At 38.7% G+C, this 16,346-nt stretch overlaps 1 protein-coding gene across 6 annotated transcripts in view; it reads left to right on the top strand.

Annotated features, from left to right (window-relative positions):
* Positions 1 to 16,346, top strand: part of LOC149691696 (putative receptor-type tyrosine-protein phosphatase mosPTP-1) — a 112,065-nt gene that overhangs the window by 78,113 nt on the left and 17,606 nt on the right. For all 6 annotated transcript variants that reach the window (XM_089869079.1, XM_089869081.1, XM_089869080.1 and 3 more), the window contains exons 2-3: positions 10,054 to 10,371; positions 10,463 to 10,586. In XM_089869079.1, coding sequence (XP_089725205.1) covers positions 10,054 to 10,371; positions 10,463 to 10,586 — 442 coding nt within the window. The remainder of the gene's footprint in view (positions 1 to 10,053; positions 10,372 to 10,462; positions 10,587 to 16,346) is intronic.

Below are 16,346 nucleotides of genomic sequence, written 5' to 3' on the forward strand. Positions count from 1 at the left end.
CAGCTTTCCTTCTGTATTCAACCAACCATTATGGCCGTGAAAATTATCTCACGAATGTTATCTCCTCCCCCAACCGAAAGCTCCCTATTGCCGCACATGGCCAACGAAGATGGCTACTCCGTCTCTTCTCTTTCCTCTAAGCTTGTATAATGTAGATTTTCTTGAGCTTGGACTTTTGGCGCTTTCTTTTTTTTTGGATCATTTTCGTTATGGCCAAACTAATACGCACGAATATAATCGTGATTCTCTTTTCTCTCGCTCTCTCTATTTTTCTTGAAGAAGAAAAAGAAAAGTATAGTAGAAAATATAGTTTGTCCGTGAGGCGCCCGCACTTCTAGATTCGTAGTCGCCAAGTCGCCTTTGTATATGTAATCATGAATGCCAAGGCTTACATGCGTGGAACTCGTGCTTTTATCTTTAGGTGGTCTAGAATTCTCTCTCTCTCGCTCTGTACCTCCATTAAATTATAATCCCCCTTTTTTCTAATTCCCGCCAAAAGTGAGGGTGAAATGGAATATGTTAAGCCTAATTATTTCAAAGAGATTATGACCGCGGTGGTAGGCCTTATTTGAATTAGGCCTAGATGAGCCCCCCTCTCTACGGTTGGGATGTTCTTAAACCTAAATGGAATGCCCTTTCATGGTTTTCCAGGTTATAAGCCTAAATGTAACGTTGTTTCCATGGTTTTCCAGGATTTAAGCCTAAATGTAAGTTTTTTTCCATTGTTTTCCAGGTGCTAAGCCTAAATGTAACGTTGTTTCCATGCTTTTCCAGGTGCTAAGCCTAAATGTAACGTAGTTTCCATGATTTTCCAGGTGCTAAGCCTAAATGTAACGTAGTTTCCATGGTTTTCCAGGTCCTAAGCCTAAATAAAACGCTTTCTCTCTTATATCCCTTCCCTTACATAGTCAATAAATCTAACAGAACTATTTGACCATTGATTTCACATTCTTTACTAGACGATAACCCTAATTGAAACATTTTAAATTCATTAAAAAAACACACAATTTTAACCCTTTTTTTTTCCTTCAAGCACCAGGCAGTCAAAATGTAAATTTACATAAATTCGATCCAGGATAAGCGCCCCCGTTCTGTTTAGTTTCACTTTCTCTTTTGGTGAAGTCGTACATGGCCTTCCCATACGTCAATGTTGAGGGGGCAAGGGAGAATCGTGGCTGCGGCCAGTGGTGGACTGGTGGCGGTATAGAGCTATTTCAGTGGGGGAAAAATTTCGTCTGCTACGAAAATTGGGCCTGCCTTTGAGTGTAGAGGGCGGCCATTTTATGAGGGTTTCTCTATGGGCAAATAGCATTGGTGACGTAGCCATTACCCCCTCTGAAATAGCTCTATAGTGGATTTGTTATAAAAGAAGGGTGGTGCAGGCTGTATCTAGTTGTCTGTCTAAAAAGGGGTTTTGAACCATCTCACACGCCTTATCCAAATCTCTCTCTTTCCCCTCGTGCTCTAGCGCATCTCGAGGGATTAAATACCCGCTCTCGACGAACGTTTCCCGCCAAAGCTCTAATCTTTTTGCGCCTTTATTAAATTTACTGCTTGAACTAGCGTAGGATTTTTCTTAACGATTTTTACGCGGTGTAATACCGTATCCCTTGAGACGGGAGGGATTACACCCTCCTTCTTAAACGAAAAAATGTATTAATTGGAACTAAAGAAGATGCGATAGAAAATAATAATGATGAAATAAGAAAAATAAAAAAAAAAAAAATGCAAATTAGGATGAGCTTAAGGATGAAGATGTTTTCTTTCCTTTCTTGTTTTGGTTAAGGATTTAGTTTATTAATTGAAAATGGTGTTATTACTTCTTTATTAATTCATTCAATGATGTAAATAAACGTGGTCTGCTTACGTAACTGCGTCTAGAGGATTTAAAAATCATTAGACCCTGGTTTCAAAATTCGGGGGGGGGGGGGGTTAAAAATGGTTCTGGTGTGTTGAATAACTTGTTTTCTTGAGACGAAACATTGATCATGGGTATGTGAACAGTAAAGGCTGAAATTAAAATATTGTTTCACACAATACGGACCATCCAAATTTGGTGCAGGACTGATAACCCTCAAGCCCTATCTAGCGTCTTTGTTGTTCACATACCCATCTAGCAGACGACACTGCAGTCCTCCCCCCCCCCTTTTTAAAAGGACCTCGTAAAGATTTAAACTAAGCAATTTATTTGTCGTTATCCGTATGGTCTCTAACGTTTATCACTACGTAAAAAGTTTCCCGCCGTTTTTTCCCGCCAATAGCTGAAGAAAAATGTGCTTATACGATCATGGGTCCTTTTAACAATAATGTTGATACCCTTCGGGCGATATATCCTCGTCAATATTTCAAAAGCGCTAGGAGACGTGATATAATATTATCTCGTTTCCGGAACTTGCCTTTCATTCATATTTTAGGTAAACACCTAAATATTTCATCTTTCCTCGACGCCTCGCGCGCCCGAGCAATTTCGCGCCAAAATATAGAACCCCCTTAGAGGCAACTTTACCCGCAATATCACGAGCCGAATTCACTGTAATATTTAGCGCCAATATCTTCTACTTCTTTCTTTCTTCCTATGGTTGGTATAGGTAACGGAGAGTTATCGTTTCTTTGTAACGGTTTTTTTATAGACTTCACTTTACAGTCTCGTAAAAACCCTCCTAAGGAAAGTAAAGCTTATGGAATGAGAATGTCTAACGGGGTTGTGATGTTTTGCTTTGGCCCTTGATGTGTTTTGTTGTTTAGGTGTTTTTTTTTTCTTTTTGGAGGTTTAGACGGGCTACAAAATTGGATCTTAAACTTGCAGGGATGAGTAGAAAATGAGATGTATATTGTGGAGGGGCCAGTCTGGGAATTAGGGTAAGACACTTCCTATGGTCCAAATACAGTTTATTAATTGATTGGACCAGTTTGTTTTAAATTCAAGGACTTGGGGTTACTGGTCTTCTCGGAACCAGTTTGTTAACTGCAAATTTATAGGGAAACTAAGGGGGTAGGTCAAGTCCAAAGCCAGTTTATTATTTTGGACACTAGGGGGTAAGGGTCACTGGTCCCACCCAATTACTAGTTTAAAAAATATTCTTGTTTCCCAGACTGGACTGTGAAATAGTTTTCTACACCACCAGCATAAACTCCTCCCTGAAAGTGGGAAACGGGTATTAATTGGTTACTTATTGTCATGTGGGTTACTGTTTGATTATTGAGATACTATTTTGCGTAATCTCTCCAACACAAAATGTACTATTTTCAAAAAGGTCTCTTACTGATTAGGCAACTACATGCAACGGATGGCCGCCAAATATGCCACTCCAGTAACAAACTGGCCTCCTCCAAGGTAAAAGGGTTACTTCTATTTTGGTCCTCTATTAAAATTACAAAGTCCATGGTATCTATGTAGTGTATTTTAAATAATTCAGTACTTAGGAAATCCTTGTTTTTAATTTAAATATTCTAACACTCGATAATTTAACTGAGAATGACGAATTGTAAAGACTCTTTTCTCTAAGTTGCTTTGAGGTCGCGCGCGGTGTTTCTTTATTCCTGTAATGTTCCTTGCATTAGTCACGTGAGAATGTTTCAAGTAAGAAAACACATCGCAACGTGATACATTTCACGGAACTAATGCATTGCAAATGAAATAGCTTTTTCTTATATCAAACACATATACTCTCTGATTCCCGGATACGGCCAACTTGAATAATTAACTGAAAGGAAAGAAGAGAGAGAAAAAAAAACCCCCAAGAAGAAATAAAAGGGGTTTTGCAATAAGTAATGAAGATGTACCATGCAGGTCTTAGAAGTAAGTAATCTAGAGAAATTTGCACAACCCCGTTTCTTAACTTTAACTGCGCGTGCGCTGAGTAAGGGTTGCCAGTAATTGGTTATTAGAGCGTCTCCTGCATCATTCAGGATTGGAATTGAATGATAATTAATTACTTAATCGAACGTAGAATTTTATACAAGATTTTCAGTCCGTTGTTGTAGATAGATAGCTGTTGAATTGAATTGCATGAGTTACAAATGGCTGGCAACACTTGAACTCTGCACACTATATACAGGGGTAAGGCTGAACTTCCGGTATGTGGACACAAGGCTTAGAGTTACCAGTTCAAAGCAGGGGGACGCAATGTCGTCTACTTCATATAGGGTTAAGTCTGAACATTGATAGGACGGTATGTGAACGCAAAGACGCTAAATAGGCCTTCAACGTTACCGGTCCTGCACTAAATTTGGATGGTCCGTGTTGCTTTGAAGCCATATCTTAATTAATTTAAACTTCTTTGTTGACAAACATACCCCCATCAATGTTCCAAGTCGTAAGACATCAAGTTGCTCAACACGCCAGACTATTCTACCTCGACTTTCCAATTAAAAATGATCGATTAGGGTTAAGAAATTTAGCGTTGACTTATAACAATGAGTAGGGACATACCTATTGTTACAATATTACTTCTGGTATCTTATAAAAGACCTAGCCTTCCCTGAATTCCTTCGTCGAAGGTGCGTGGACGGGCTACATAGTAGTTCTTGTAAATGAACGGAGTGTGGCACCATATATTGGGTTGGTTTTTTTTTCTGGTTGTCCGGATCCAATACGTTGGAAGAGGGTCTTGTACTTGTATATATTTTTTCTCTATCCGGGACAAGGGGGTATACTTCTTTCTCTCTTGGGAGTGGATAACCAGCCAAAAAGAAAATTGGTCCGAATTTTTCTTTTTTTGGCTGCAGTGATCTGAAAAACTATAGCCAGCTACCAAGAGTTTGGCGGGAACGTATATATGACCAACCAACCCAAAGTCATTGGCGCTGCTTACTGACTGCAGGGGTATAGTTTGGGTATTTTTGTAATTCAGGCTTAGATTGCAATGCAGTGGTAAAGCTACGTTATATGTTGAAGGAATGAATTGTTTTAAGCCTTTACCAAAGGCGGGAATATCACTTTTAAATGGTGAATTTTGGGGTTGAAACGATGTAGACGAAGAATAGGTTTAATTCTCTACTGAAATTTAACCTGCTGCCATTAATGCACCACACTTTTGGAGACTTACTTGTTACTCATAAGAGAAATTGACCATTCTCAATGCAACACACAAGCAGGAGGTCATAGCTTATTTCCCTGGCTCTAATCAAGGGGCAACGTCAGACGGAACCACCCGGGTTCACTACACGCGTAGGGAGGCTAGCCAACTCTCTTTGCCTGCCTCTGGTGGTGCTCCTTTGTACTAGGGAATTAACCCAATAAGGTGACCCCCCCCCCCATCACTGTGGTGTTTGGGCACTTCTCCTCTGGAATTAATGGATGGTTTATGGGAACGAAAAATGGGTTGTAGTGGTGCACAACATGAACTTAAGTTTGGTTGTTAAATTTCCAACTTAAGTACAATATTCATGGTAAAACTTAAATAAATTCATTATCAAACTGTACTTATTGACTTGGAACTTTTTCTTTCTTTCGGGGTTCTTTAAAACTAGAAGTACTTTTCTTTTCTTTTTTTTCTGAAATAAAATAAAAAGAAAAGTTTGTTGCCCATGGGTAAGAGAGAGAGAGAGAGAGAGAGAGAGAGAGAGAGAGAGAGAGAGAGAGAGAGAGAGAGAGAGAGAGAGAGAGAGAGAGAGAGAGAGAGAGTAGAACTGGACATGAAAATGGAGATTGGGTTTTGTTTTTTTTCCGGTGTTGCCAACCCAGAGGTCAGTTTGGGGAATACTAGCATCTGCCTTAGTTGTTTATAATTCCCTATACTTTTACATTTTATATACAGTATGTACCATCCAGCATCTGCTGTCTTTAGAAAAAAATAAATAAAAAAAATACTAAATACCATCTTTTTCTGGCCATTTGCCCTCGAGCAAAGAAACTGGGCATAGCGCGAGAGCTCGTGCTTTTATCGAGGGGTCAGTTACTACGCTTAATTTTTTAAAAACCCTATCATTGATAGCACTAAAATGACACGAGTTATTAGCCCCTCGCCATATACATTTCTTCGATTTTCTTTACTCGTGGAGTCATATGCTGGAATATGGCGGGTAATTTAAGAACATTTTTTTCTTTATACTTTAACGATTTTTCTTAAGCCTTGGTTACATGGTGTTTCATCTTCTTTTTTTGTGTGACATTTTTGTACAGGAGATGAGGGTGGGTTTAACGTTCTGTTAATTAGACGTGGCCAAGTTGAAACTTAGCCTTTTGTAAAGACGCATGCAGGGAGCTTAAGTTGATAAGCAACGTGTCACACGTCACAAAGTTTTCTTAAAGTTTATCAAAACAATTTTAATTTAAGAAGACCGTTTTTAGAAGAAGTGTAGCATTGTGTGCGGACAAGTGTAATTGCCAGTCATTTGTGACTAGTGCAATTCAATTCAACTGCTATCTACAACAAAACAGACTGAGTTCGATTCAGTAATTATGATTCAGTTCCAAACCTGAATGATGCAGGAGATACTCTAATAACAAATTTCTGGCAACCATGAAGCGCATGCGCAGTTGAAGCTAAAAACGTGTGGGGGAAGAGAGATGTCTCTAGCCCTCTTTAGTGAGCACATTATCTATGGTTTTATAATTATTTGGTTTCGGTGCGGTTTACTTGGTTTCTGTCGTTCTAGTGTTATTATTAAAAGTATATTGGGCAGGTGCGAACTGACAACTAACTCCCCTACGGCCAAACACGCGTCCATAAATTAGAAACCCGCAAAGATACGCGAGATACCTCTAGGGGGGAGAAGTGAAAATCACGACGACACGCAACACGAATTCTCAATACGCACCCCAATCATGGATGTTATAAACCCTTATAGGGGAAAAAGATTAGCTTTGGTTAATGCAAAAAGCTTGAAGGAGAGGTAAGATGGAGTGGTAATGTTTATGGGCCATATGTGGCAATGAACGTCTACCTCGTGAACGATCCTACTTTTACTAAGTGCTGCCACCTAGCGCCATTTAAAAATAGTAGCTAGTCCTCGTGAAAGATTAACTTTTGTTAATGCAAAAAGCTTGAAGGAGAGACGAAAGAAGGAGTTGAAATGTTTATGGGCCATGTGCGGCAATAAACGTCTCCCATAGTGCCTTGCGCACGATCCTATCTTAGCTAAGTGCTGCCACCTAGCGCCATTTAAAAATAGAAGCTAGTTCTCATGAATTAGATTTTATTATTTTTAAGACAGGGGATATTGTTGACTATAACAAAACGCCCACTGAGGATGCTGAGAGTACTAAGTTGCCGTTCCATTAATTGGGGTACATAGGCTTCGTTGTAGGTATGGAGATTACCACTCCATGTCACCGTTCTTCCTCCAAGAAAAAAGTACAATATGCACGTGCAAGGGTACAGTCGTACAGTCATTATAAAATTCACAAGGCGCACGTGTGGGGGAAGTGAATGAGTTTTATCTCCCCCCTCTAGAAGCTCATTGCATATGTTCTGGTCGCAAAAAAATAACTTTGTGCTAGTCCTCTTTGAAATTAAAGTCCATGGCGCGATAGAGTTTGTGTTTTAGCTCCCTGTAAAATCCCTCCCCGATCTTACGAAGAAGGCTTTGAAGTGGGAGATAGATTTAACAAAAGGGAAAGATAGATATGGGTTCTAAATGGATCGTCTGCTATAGTGGGCTCTCGAATTTGGGGAAGATTGTAATTGAACGCAATATCCGGATTGTTAAAACTTTAAATGAAGAGTTTCCCCAATCGCAAATTTGAAATTGGTGGAAACTATTGTAATATAATTAACCGTTTACCTATTTAAAGCGCACCAGTTTCCCCTTTTCCCACCAATCTTTATACGTTAGGCCTAATTTTTAACCGTAACCTAAAACCACAAGAATTACATTAGGCTATTTAGGGAAACCAACCCCTTTTTTTTTGGAAAGAAATGATTCGTGAAAATGTTAGGGTAAAAATTATTGATGAATTTCTTCGATATAAAAAATCGTACCTCTTTTATTCCTAAGGGGGAATATATTATATATGGGACATTTTTCATTCTGAAGATATAACCCCTCGGCACTCTGTGTTATTTCACTATAAACTTTAGTACTGTCAAAGGTAGAACCTTGCTATTTGACCAATATATCAAAAAAATGATGGCGCGTGGACACGTGCGGTTCATTTTTTTCTTTATATTTTTTATTTTAAGAGTGAAGCGAATTTTACCCGTAATTCATACCATTAGATAAACCGCATCCTTGTGTAATATAGTTTACATTAAAATAACGTATACCCCGCGTTTGGCTTTGGTATAAATTTAAGATTAAATAATCTGCAGTGTCGTAATGACACGGTGAGAGAGTTTCCGTAACATATTTTTTGCCTCTCATCATTTCCCCGCTCTTATTTATACAATATAAAAAATGAATAATTTTTTTTTCTATCTTAAGATTGGTGTTAGTATGATGATAAAGAAAACCTCTATGTTTCTATGTTATTACTAGCGGCAAGGCTTAAGGCTCTATGTAATGATGCGGCAGATGTTTTTTTTCTTTTCTTGTAACAAATTTTTGGCGGGGCCACCTTGCTTGAGTTTTTAAGTTTGCCACTTTTTTTGGGAACCGTCCGTATTTCTTCAGTATTCTTATTACCTACCATAAGTTCATAAGCTATGTTGCATAAGTTTGTTACTGGTTACAAACTAGAGCTCGTCATGAAGTGAGTGACGTAGGTCATAGATTCGAGGTAAAGCGACGCCTGGTTTTGGCGCTGTCAAAGGCTTAGTAATGCAGACTAAATGGGACCTAGATGGAAGTCCTGCAAAACTTTTCAATTCTCGCTTGTCGTTCTGCTAGAACCAGCTCGAGCTGTAAGTTTCTAGCATTACGAAGTTTAGGTAGTGTCATACTTATGAAACGTGTCTTATAAACTTATGTTATTAGCATACTTCAGAAATGCTGGGGTTACGGTTGAGTTTAGGCTTGCGATTATGTTTATAACTTCACCGTTAACCTATCAATTTCACCTTCACTAGAAAAAGTTCAAAAACCTTTTTTTAAGATTAAATAAAGTATTTTTTTTAAATTAGGTCTAGAAAATTTACAATAAATTTTTTTGCAAGGTACTGTATTTTTTATGGGGCCACTTACCTGGTTGTATTCAAATTTCTCTAAGGTACTTGCTGCATCTCATTTGAATATATAGGCTTAGGTTTTCTTTCTTTCTTTAGGAGCCTTTCAAGGGTTCTTTAGTAAAGAGAGCTTAAAGGCCTTAATGTGTGTGGGTTTTTAAACAAAAGACGGATTTTTAAATATGTCAGCGTAGCTTAAGCTATTGTGATTACAATTTTTATTTTTGGCTCTATTGAAATTTAACTAGATGACCTCTTGACCTTTGTGAATATCCACCTTTATCATGGTGTATTGTAAGATTTTAGGCTTAGGATGGCTTAAGATATTGTGATACCAATTTTTATTTATAATTCTATTGAAATTTACTCTATGACCTTTTGACCTTTGTGAATATCCGTGCACCTTTATCATGGTGTATTGTAAGGTTTTAGGCTTAATTAAAATAATGTTATACCAATTTTTATTTTTGTCTCTTTTGAAATTTACACTATGACCTCTTGACCTTTGTGAATATGACCTTCATCATGGTGTATTAGTAGGTTTTAGGCTTAATATGGATAGGATAGCTTAAGATATTGTGATACCCAATTTTTATTTTTACCTCTTTTGAAATTTACTCCGTTGACCTCTTGACCCTTGTGAATATGACCACCTTTACCATGGTGTGTATTGTTAGATTTTAGGCTTAAAATCACCCTGAGTCTATAGAAACCAATGGAATTGATCTACTACCAGATGTTTTTAATGCTAAGCCTAATTTTTCTCATTATTTATGTATATTTGAAGTATTTTACATCCGTACTCTACTACTAAATTTGCGTTTCGCCCATGAGATACTTAAGTCAACTTTTAAGTATTTTGTTTCTGTTCCCAAAAACACACACAAAGTTCTCCACCATAAGACTCCCACGTTGTCTTGTCTAAGCTATAGTCCTACGCATTGTTCTTTCCATTTCGAAAAGTTGTTCTTAATTGATGGGTGTTCTTTTTTTGTCTATTTTGTAGGAGAGAATGGTGGAATCGAGACGGTGTGGGCTCGAGCGGGGACCAATACATCCATTCCGTGTTTGGGGGCCGCTACGGGTCGTGTATCTCGACTGCAATGGTGGCGAGAAGACAAAATGATAGCCGAGTGGGCGGATGGCCGACGAATTCAATGGGAAGGCAACGCTCACACGTCGCTGGCGTCTTCAAACGCCCGTTTTGCCCTCGTTTTCAGCCCCGTTTCTTACTCGGACAACGGCGATTACCAGTGTCTGGTCAATAACCAGTTACAGCCCAACTCCGGTGTCCGAGAAGGAATCGTTCGATTAAGAGTTCAAGGTAAAAACCAACTGACCATTTCGAAGCTTTTGCCCGCCACTGACCATCATTCAACCTACTTAACGCTGTTTCTTTTTTTACTTTGTTTTAGACGTTCCCGAGCCTCCTGGTATGCCTCTGATAATGGGCTTTACTTCGAGGTCCGTCAATTTATCTTGGGCTCCGAGCGTTTTCAACAGGAATAGCCCCATCCTGCATTACATCATTCATATCAGGTATGTTTGCGACGTTGTTCACTGTTCACCCCTTTTTGAGTTCATTAGTCGACTTCTCAATTTAATTTTAAGACCTTAATTAAGCCTTAGGAACTTAGGAATGAAAATAAACAATGGGATAAGTAAGACATAAGTTTAATTAAGATAAGTAAGACATAAGTTTAATTAAGATATGTTTTCCATAAGTATGACACTACCTATACTTCGTAATGCTACTGAGAGACTTACAGCTCGAGCTAGTTCTAGCAGAACGACAAGCGAGAATTGAAGTCCTACACTCGGTTGTTAGTTTTGCAGGACTTAAATTTAGTCCTATTTAGTCTGTACTAAGCCTTTGACAGCGCCTGACCAGGCATCGCTTTACCTCGAATCTATGACCTACTTCAATCTCTTCATGACAAGCTCCAGTTTGTAACCAGTGACAAACTTATGAAGGAATATATCTTATGAACTTATAGTAACAGGGTAAGGCGTTTAGTTGCACTGCGCACGCGCCAATTCGGGATCGAATGTGTCGTTATTAATTTTCGCTGAGTCACCGTCCAATTAACGAAAAGGGGTCAACAAAAATTATGGCGAAGACCTCGGGCTGTCCGTTTTGGTCTCTGGTCTCTGGACTTTAGTTACAGTTTCCAAGAATACTTAGACTCGTTCCTCTCTCTGAGAAATAAAACCGATACTGGATCATCTAACTGCTTGGTGCAAAACCCTTTAGCGCCATCCTGGCCGCCTAATAATAGGCACGAATCCCTTTAAGTCAGACATTAAGCCTAATTAGAAGGTGAACTATATATCCCACCCAATTCCTTGAAGGTATACTACGCTCTCCGCGTTGCAACTTCGGAGAGTTTGCGTTTCTCCTAGGCTAGTCTCTAAGTCTCTAGAGCTTCCGAAATTAAGATGAGTTTAGAGAGTTTGGGCGCGTTCGATTTCGCCATTTCCCGGCCGAAATCTGTATGCTCGACGCTAGACTAGAGACGTAGTATGGTAGGTACTCCAATACCTAAAACGTTAGCGAAGCGTTTCCGAGTAGCATCTTCCGTTATTGAACCTCTTAGAGGAAGTTTGTAAACAATGCGCCTTAAGAGTAAACAACGTTTTTAAGACGCATCCACTCTAATGTTGCATGGTTGATACAAATTAATTTAGGGATTGGCCAACGCCTAATTTGTGAAGCATTAAACATCAGTGATGTCAGAAATTGGGTCGCGTGCCCGAGCTGCGAGATAGAGCGTAGGGTCATAGGTCATCCATCGTCTGCCAATAGTTTAGTTTCTCGTGAGATGAGGTGATAGGTGCACGCGATAAGCAGCAGGATTTGTTGGTTGATGCGCGCGTATTAAACGTATCACGAGAAAATTGTATTGACGATGACCTTTGACCCATATACTAATAATAAGCCTTGGACTGGGTTTCTTTTTTAATATACTCAAAAAGTTTACTGAATCAAATGTCCAAATGAAACTTCAGAACTTCTTACCCCAATTTCTCATCTTTCTTTTTTAATACTCTTCAAATTGATTGATTTTTTTCTTACCGTTTTCTGATATATATTCAAGGAAAGACGCCTTGTCATATTTAGTTCTGATCAATCCATTCCAATTCATTCTTTTCTACTATACGGAAAAAAGAATAAAGAAAAAAGAGAAAGAGAGAAAAAATGATTTTCTTCCCTCGTGCAGAGAGAGAGAGAGAGAGAGAGACAGAGACAGAGAGATAGAATCCCTTTTTAAACCTAGACTAAAATCGACGTATTTCTCCTCAAAATTGATAAAAATTGTCTTCCTTCCTTTTCATTTTCGTAAAGTGGATTTTATTCAAAGAATCTCTAAGAAACTTCTTCTTCTTCTACTTCGTATGTTCGGGGGTTCAATCTTTAGCAAAGGAGTGGAAAAGAAAAAAAAATGGGATGATGGGGTGAAGATGAAGCTATGCCTACATACAGGGGGTTTCTGATAAGTCTACCAGTCTACCATAAATTAAGGGGGGCGTGTGATGTTCTTTGGGTAATCAATCGATTTTGAGTCGAAAACGTAACTTCTATCTCCACTTTGCCACAAGGGTCACCATTTTCAAGTTAAGATTTGATGGAGTATTTTAGGGATGGCCCCTTAAATTTAATTAAGAAGCTGAACACACAATAATTTTTAATTTAATTAAGGGGTCATCCCTAAAACACTTATCAAATCATAACACTAAAACAGTGGCCCTTGTGGACAAATGGAGATAGAAGTTACATTTTCCCAAAGAACATCCTCCTTAATTTATCTCCGAAACACCCTGTATATCTGAACCTTACTATAGAGAGTTCGTTCAACTTATTTCAACCAATGAAGTTCATATTTAAGAAGGTAACATTTACCTTCTTTCACGCTTTACTTTGTACGTATTGGTTTATGTAAGATAAACAAAATGAAGTAATTTTTTCCTTTCATATCCCCCTACTTATTGGTTGGCATATATTTTGCGACTTTTACGCGCTACCAAACGCGTTTGAAATAAAGAAATCGGTATATATACGCTCTCCTTGCTGCATTTTCATCATTTTTTTTATAGCAGCATCCCTTACGGGCGTTCTTTACCATCTCTTTATACTACACCCCTTTCCTTTTACGGTTGTCATGGTAACGCTCCTGAGCTTCTCGGAAGCTGCAGGGTGGTTAGACTCGCCGCGCGCGACCTTCTCCGGTTTCCTTTTCTCTCTCTCTCTCTCATCTTTTTGGGGGCACTAGCGTCAATCGATGATGATGATCGATTCCCCTTGCCCGAGTATGGGATCATATCGTTTCTCAAAACAGTCCCAACACCAACAACATCCTACTCCAAGGGATGCATGCATCCTTTCCATTCCGTATTTTTGGATGGGAGATTTTTGCCCGGGACCTCTTTCTTTTCTTTAGATATCTCAATTTATTTTATTTTTTTATGTATGTATGAAAAGGATGTAAAAGAATTGGATATTTATTTTCCGGTTTATATGTATGAAGCTTTTTTTATACTGTATAAATAATCTCTTTTGAATTATATTAGTAGATTAGGGTTAGGAGGTACTTGGATAATAGGGTATTAGGCTTAGCGATTTCGGTGTTGAATTAGGCTTAAATGTTTTGAGTTTCGTTTTGTAGTTACTTTATTTGCTTTTCTAGATGCCATTAGTGACTTATTTGAGTGTAAAATAAATGTTTACAAGGTAGCTCGCTAGTTTGAGGATGCGTTTAGGGTTAACTGCTTTGATATTGAATTAGGCTTAACTGCTTTGATGTTGAATTAGGCTTAAATGCTTTGATGTCGAATTAGGCTTAAATGTTTTGATGTCGATTTAGGCTTAAATGATTTGATGTCGATTTAGGCTTAAATGATTTGATGCCGATTTAGGCTTAAATGATTTGATGTCGATTTAGGCTTAAATGCTTTGATGTCGAATTAGGCTTAACTGCTTTGATATTGAATTGGGCTTAACTGCTTTGATATTGAATTAGACTTAAATGCTTTGATGTCGATTTAGGCTTAAAGATATTAAATTAGTCTTAACAGAATAAACATAGTTTGATTATTGACATTTTTAATAAATATCTCATTACATTTCGTAAAATATTAATAAAGTTTTAACTTAACAAGACATTGGGGTCAATTCAATAATTTGAAGTATAGCAAACAACCCAGGTATATTGTCAGGTACAGAACTTACCTGGGTGTAAAACTTCAAGACGTTTCACCAATTTTAATTAAATCCTGCGTCCGTATTCACCCTTTCCCCCCCCCTTCTTTTCCCAACCCGCTTTTAATTATCTCATTCTGTTTCGGATTTTTCGAGCTTCAAAATTTAATTTAAACTTATTTTTGTATAACCAAGGCCTAGCTTTTCGTTCCTTTACAGGGCTCAGAGCGAAACCTTTTCCTTTCAAGGAATGGAACCGAAAGGTCCGTTACAAAAGCATCCTTATTCCTTAGGCTAAATTAAGAGAATAAAGGCAGTATCACTTGACCCTAAGCTCTATGTATACTCGATCGTTCTTAACCATTGGCTTCAATGCAAGGAAGAGTCTAACCATTCGGAACTATAGTTTGTGTTGGCTCTCTTGTATTTATCGACAAAAGTTTTACCATTCTCCTATAACACGTCCTCAGCTTTTTCTTATCGTTCTGGTTGAACTACCGTATAGCTTTCTCGATATCATCCTCTGGTTTTCAAAGGAATTGAGGTTAAATAATGGATTCTTTGAGTTTGTATACGGTTTCGTATATAAATGACAGTTAATGTTAATTTTGTGTTTATGGTAATACAGTTTACACTATCGAGTGTCATCGCTTCTTCTTAAGCTAGAATAGACCATTCCATAAATTTCAGAAGAGAAGCAAACTCTACAGGGGTGGGGAGAGATCACCTAAACGCGTTATTTCCCCCGCTAGAGGCAGCGCGAGACGGCTAGCTTCGCCCGGTGTTGCCTCTTGGTTGGTGCCAGGGAAAACACCTAAGAGGGGGGGGGGGACTGAACTCCGTCCCTGTGTTTGTTTCGCTGCAAGTAGTTAATGGAACGGTCTATTGCAGAATTTATCTGGTCAAGAGGAATTGTCGCTAAGCCTAACGATATAAGAAACCCGTATGCAATGCAACATGATCGTAGGAAACTCGGCGCAAACTACAAATTCATTACAGTTAGGCCTAACGTTACAGAAACAAGGATTTTCTTTATCTATCCACTAAATTCCCCATCCTCCTCCTGCATGTGTATAGCCCCTTAAGGCTTGTTTTTACTGTAAATAGGATGGTTGTATACAAGGAGAATTCGGGAGCAGATGCTATAAGTTGGCCTCCTCTATTTTCCCCCCACTCTCTCTTCAATCAAAGCATCGCGCCAGTACAGGAGGGGAAAATCGTGATGGGCCCATCTCGACCAAATCAGTCGGGGAATGTCTGATAGGGAGAAATCTACCCCAGAGAGGGTGAACATTGATAGAATGAAGCTGGGTAGCTCAGGGTGTAAAGAAGTAGTCAGGATTTTGGGGTTTTTCTGTAAGGGTCCCAGTCAAAGGTTCATAGATGAAAACAAAAAGTCTACTTCATTGAAGCTCGCTCGCGCCGTCTACTATGAGAGACCCCCCTTTACCTCTCAAAATATCGACCCCCCTGCGTAGCACAGTGAACATGCGTGAGTAGGCTCAATATAGTTGCAGATGCTAGCTCTAGTACAGTACCAAGAATTAACGTTTGGATCGCTCCATAGAGTACTATTTTCTATAAACCTTTGACCTCCAAATAAACCTATTGTCTGAATGGATGAGAGTAGGGTCCTTAGATTTACATTTAACATGGCATCTACAGTCATAGAATGGGAACTGTGAAACAAGTGTACTTTTTGTTATTATCTATGAACTTTTGGTCCAGCGCAGGATCTCGAAAAACAACAAAGGGCTCTGATGGAGAGACGAAAATAAAGATAGAAACAATCTATATAGGGTAGAGAATGGAACACGGTTTACCCCCATAATGGTAACCGTTTCCTGCCAAGAAAAGAGTAGGAGGCTGCAAGTTCACGAATGCTTGCTGCTCACCCAAGATAGAAATTACCTATGGTGGTTGTAAAAAAAAACCAGCTTGTAATTGGGTTGGGTTTTCGCCTTGATTATGTTTGTCGATTTGAGTTGGATTATAATTGGGTATGGATTTCTAACCTTAAATTAGTCAATTTTGTATTAGGCTTAAGTAAATGTCAGAATAATTAGGCTTAACACAAACTTAAACTGATGGGTTTTTACATA

This window comes from Phalangium opilio, unplaced genomic scaffold (assembly GCF_054372755.1).
Source record: "Phalangium opilio isolate 3A_F unplaced genomic scaffold, DU_Popi_V2 ptg000025l_1, whole genome shotgun sequence".
Lineage (NCBI taxonomy): Eukaryota > Metazoa > Arthropoda > Arachnida > Opiliones > Phalangiidae > Phalangium > Phalangium opilio.